The 4,453-nt window shown below is 44.6% G+C and overlaps 1 protein-coding gene across 9 annotated transcripts in view; it reads right to left on the bottom strand.

Annotated features, from left to right (window-relative positions):
* The window catches only part of LOC107677765 (rho guanine nucleotide exchange factor 4), an 86,257-nt gene that overhangs the window by 8,553 nt on the left and 73,251 nt on the right, over window positions 1–4,453 (bottom strand). The window contains exon 1 of one of the 9 annotated variants that reach the window (XM_016472843.1): window positions 2,796–4,153. The exons of the other annotated variants lie outside the window; for them this stretch is intronic. Within the exon in view, the coding sequence (XP_016328329.1) occupies window positions 2,796–2,828 (33 nt within the window). The 5' untranslated portion in view covers window positions 2,829–4,153. Of the gene's footprint in view, window positions 1–2,795; window positions 4,154–4,453 lie in introns of those variants that run through there. 9 annotated transcript variants of the gene reach the window in all.

Genomic DNA, 4,453 nt, shown 5'->3' with positions numbered 1-4,453 from the left:
TTAAAGGGTTAGTTCACCCAAAAATGAAAATTAGGCTGTGTTTTACTCACCCCCGAGGCATCCTAGGTGTATATGACTTTCTTCTTTCAGACGAATCCAGTCGGAGTTATATTAAAAATTGTCTTTGATCTTTCAAGCTGTTTAATGCCACTCAGCGGGTGTTGCATGCATCAGTCCAAAAGAAGTTAAATAAAAAGCTCCCATCCATTAAAAAAAAGTGCCTCACATGGCTCCGGGGGGTGAACAAAGGCCTCCTGAAGCGAATCGATGCGTTTTTGTAAGAAAGATATCCATCCATATTCAAAACGTAACAATCACTTTAATGTAGCTTGCGCCAACAGTCCTACACGGAAGCAGCTCTGGGCGGATGACGTATGAGGTCAGTGTTGCGCATGCGCCGCTCAGAAGTGACAAACGTGGAAGCGCAAGGGAGAGATCAAAACAAAACACCAGTCACTTATTAGAAGTACAAAAAAGCAGTTCCAGGCGGATGACGTATGAGGTCGGCTTTGCGCATGCGCCGCTCGGAAGTGACGCACGCGGAAGCGCAGAGGAGAGATCAAAACAAAACACCGGTCACTTATTAGAAGTACAAAACGAGGATTTGTAAAGAAGAATGTCGAAGGATTTCGATATAAGCCAAGAGGAGATTGGTTTTCCTTTGCTAAAGTAAGGAAACTTTGCTTCCTTTGCTCCTGTTAACAAATGTTGGTTTTCACCAGACTCACCGGCGAATGCGCAACGCTGAACTCATACGTCATCCGCCCGGAGCTGCTTCCGTGTACAACTGTTGGCGCAAGCTACATTAAAGTGATTATTACGTTTTGAATATGGATATTTTTCTTACAAAAATGCATCGATTCGCTACAGGAGGCCTTTGTTCACCCTTTGGATGGGCGCTTTTTATTTAACTTCTTTTGGACTGATGCATGCAACACCCGCTGAGTGGCATTAAATAGCTTGAAAGATCAAATACCATTTTTAATATAACACCGACTGGATTCGTCTGAAAGAAGAAAGTCATATACACCTAGGATGACTTGAGGGTGAGTAATTTATGGGCTAATTTTCATTTTTGGGTGAACTAACCCTTTAAGCCTAGTCCCAGACTAAAATGCATGTTTGAGCTTAATTGAAAATAACTTGCACTGACATATGTTAAAATAATGTCAGTGCCATTGTTTTGTCTCAAGATGCACACGAGTAATGTTTTTTTTCTAAGGCATTTTTATAAAAGCTGCTTAAATATCCTAATTTAACTAAGGCCTAGTCCTGGCTTAAACTAAGGCCTGTCTGTGAAACCAGGCCTAAAAGTATTAATATTTGTAATGTTCTCTAATTGTAATAATACATGATTTAAAAAAAAAAACAATCTGATCATTTGCAGTTTTATGCCTGGTTTTCAATTATACTATAATGTTGCATGGTGTGATGCTATCTAAAGGGTGTTTTTTTCCTTACTAGGCTGCAATAAATAAATCAATCAATCAATCAATAAATAACTGTGTAACCATACAGAGCATTCAGTTTCACTGTCTGTTCAAGTATCTCAGTGGCATAGTGTGTTATCATACAATGATATACAACCCTTCATTCTGTGCACTTAACCAAAACCAAAGTGCAATGCATCACTGGAGGAAGAATTACCAAACTAAAGGTGTTTCTGTCTGCAGTCTGCTTTTTCCCTGAGTGGTCATTTTAAGTTTCCGCTTTTTGCTTGCAAGGATTGATTGGGGCAAAGAAAACAAAAACCAGGGTAATATATTGCCACACTGTTCAGCTTGGCTACAGAGAAAATGAAGTGAAATTCTGGCAAGCTTAACAGCCTCCATCAAACCATCTTTGCTGCACAGCTAAACGTGATCTATCGGTGCTGATGTAATAATCACACTCTGTTTTCTGTCCATACTTTGTACTCACAGTGCCGATGGACTCGAAGGCTGAATATACACCCCCTGAATCCAGAGCCCAGCATTCTCATCACCACAGCTGTGCCTATGTACCCTGTTGCCTAGCGACACACCCACATAATTTTCCCATGTGCCTCCTCTTCACGGCCTGTGAGTTGCAGCTTCTTGGTTTGTTCAAAGAAGCTATCAGAAACAGCCCTGGCACATATTGTACAAACATACAATAAAAACTAATGAAAATCATGAATCATGCTGATCATGAATGAACAAGGTTTTTAAAACTAGTCTGGATGTTCTAGTATCCAAATATGTCCACTATCAAAATAACATTTTTGATGAGCCAAGCCATGCCAAGTTCAATGGTTGATTTTCCAATTTGTTTCCTACTGAATATTTATTCCTCACCAAGATGCCATGCTGCTCTACTAAAACATAACCTCAATATAATCATGTCAAGCTCACCAGTGTCTCCTCTATTTTTTCCATAGAGTCCTGTTCACCAGCAAAAGGATTATTCAGATCCCTTTGGGATAGTCTGGCATAAAAGAAAGCCTCACATGAGCCAAAAACACCAGTCATCACAATGTTTATTGTGCTCGCTAGTCAGAATCAAGGCATAAAGATCCACAAATTGACAGTTACACAACAAAACAAGCACCGTCATTCAAAGGCTTCCACACACGAACCCCCAAACATACTCACAGAAGCAGACAAAACATCTGAAGATGCCCTCAGATGACTTCAAAGATGAAATCAAAGCCTGACCCCTACAAGCCACTCAAGAGTGGTTACGGTTTGGTAAATAATTAACATGGTGCCGTCTCAGTATATTACTTCTGGCTGAATGCCGCCAAGCTCACACACAGTCACATCCATTCCGGTTACCTGCACTGTGATGTCTGCATCCTGAAAACCCATCCACAAGTGAGCGAGAGGGATAAACTTTCCCTCCTCCTCCTCCTCCTCCTCCTCCTTGTCTTCCTCTTCACCCCTCCCCTCGCACTTTCTTTTCACTGCGGCTGCGCCTTACTGGAAGGCCAGCAGGAACATCAGCACTACGTTGATGATGACCAGCAACATCATGATGACGAACACCACCACCTTCTGGGCCTCCGGGCTGAGGTTGCACCGCAACAGAAAGTGAGCCATGCCCTGCCGAGACATCGTTCGCTGGCCTCCACGAGCCATGGCGCTGGAAACCCCCTCGCTAAGAGGTCTGTGCACGAACACTCAACGGCACACGGTTTGCCAACCGGATCCGCTCTGTGTTCTCGGTGAAACGTGAGGGGGAGGGGGAAGTCTCCACGTCCACAATTACCTGCTCACTTCCTTTCCGTTCCCTTCTCGTTCTTTCTCTCTTTCTCTCGCGCACACACTATCTTCCTCCTCCTCGTCCCACACTCCCCTCGGTTCCTTCCCTGCGCTGCTGATGTCAGGAGCAGGGGTGGATGTCTCTCTCCGCCTCCATGTATTCTTCTCCTTCTATGCTTTTTTGTGTCCCTTCCTGTCTGTTTTTTCTCTTTCTGTGCTCCCTTTCGCTGCCTCCCCCTCGTTCTCGTTCCTTGTCCTCCTGCTCTGCTTAAACACACTGCCGTGTTAATTCCCTTGGATCTGATTAACGCACTTGAAATCCCTTCTCTTTTCACTGTCTCTTTTGCAAAACCCAAGGCTGAGGGGCAGAAATGGTTGCTGCATCTGTGCTTAGCGGCTCTAGCCGTCCATCCATCTCCCTGAATTGACTTCTTTTTTTGCTCCTGTTTTTTTTTCCTCTTATCCTTCCCAGCCAATCAGCTGGCGGTACTGTGAAGCGTATCCAGGATACCAGAGTAGCGGAGGCCAGCCTTAGCGGCAGCAGGAGAGAGGCGGCGGTAGGGGGAGGGATACGAGAGAATGCAGCACAATACATCCTTTCTATCCAGGAGCGTCTCTATTGGCCGAGCCGGCTGCCCGTCAGACACACTTCCCGTGTTAAAGCAAGCACGTCCTGCTCGTCTTCTCGAGGCAGTGCTACAGTGACAGTAATGCTGCTGGAAATATTAATTAAAGGCTGCATGAGGTCCCAAACACCTCTTGAGCTTTCATTTCCTGACCGGTGTCAGTGAGGAAGGATTAACGCAGTCATCCTCACTCGTCTCGTTCCCGTGCATCAATTTGTGCACAGCTAATGGGATTAGTGAAGGCCTCTGATTCCCCTAACCTGCTGTTCTCTGTCTCTCCCCGGCCGCAGAGACCCATCCCCACCGTCACAATGTCTATAAATAACTTTTATTCTCGCTGTAGTATTGTTGTTGCCGCCACCACCATGTCGTGAAGGCGCTGTGTGTTTTGTTGTGAAAGCGAAACTACTTTGTTTGGCCTTCCAAAAGGGGACACAACTAGAAATCAGTGGTTAAGTTGTATTTACAACACTGTTCCAGAACAGTTCAACCCAAATATTCAGATGTGTGCAGCGCATTTTATGGAGGACTGTTTCCTGATCCTGGTAGAGTAGACTACAATGCCGGCTGTTCTGACTCACAGACTGTAAGTACGTTTTCATATTA

Source organism: Sinocyclocheilus anshuiensis, unplaced genomic scaffold, assembly GCF_001515605.1.
Source record: "Sinocyclocheilus anshuiensis isolate Anshui unplaced genomic scaffold, SAMN03320099.WGS_v1.1 scaffold1299, whole genome shotgun sequence".
NCBI classification, from domain to species: Eukaryota; Metazoa; Chordata; class Actinopteri; order Cypriniformes; family Cyprinidae; genus Sinocyclocheilus; species Sinocyclocheilus anshuiensis.
This window is presented reverse-complemented; position numbering and strand designations above follow the sequence as displayed.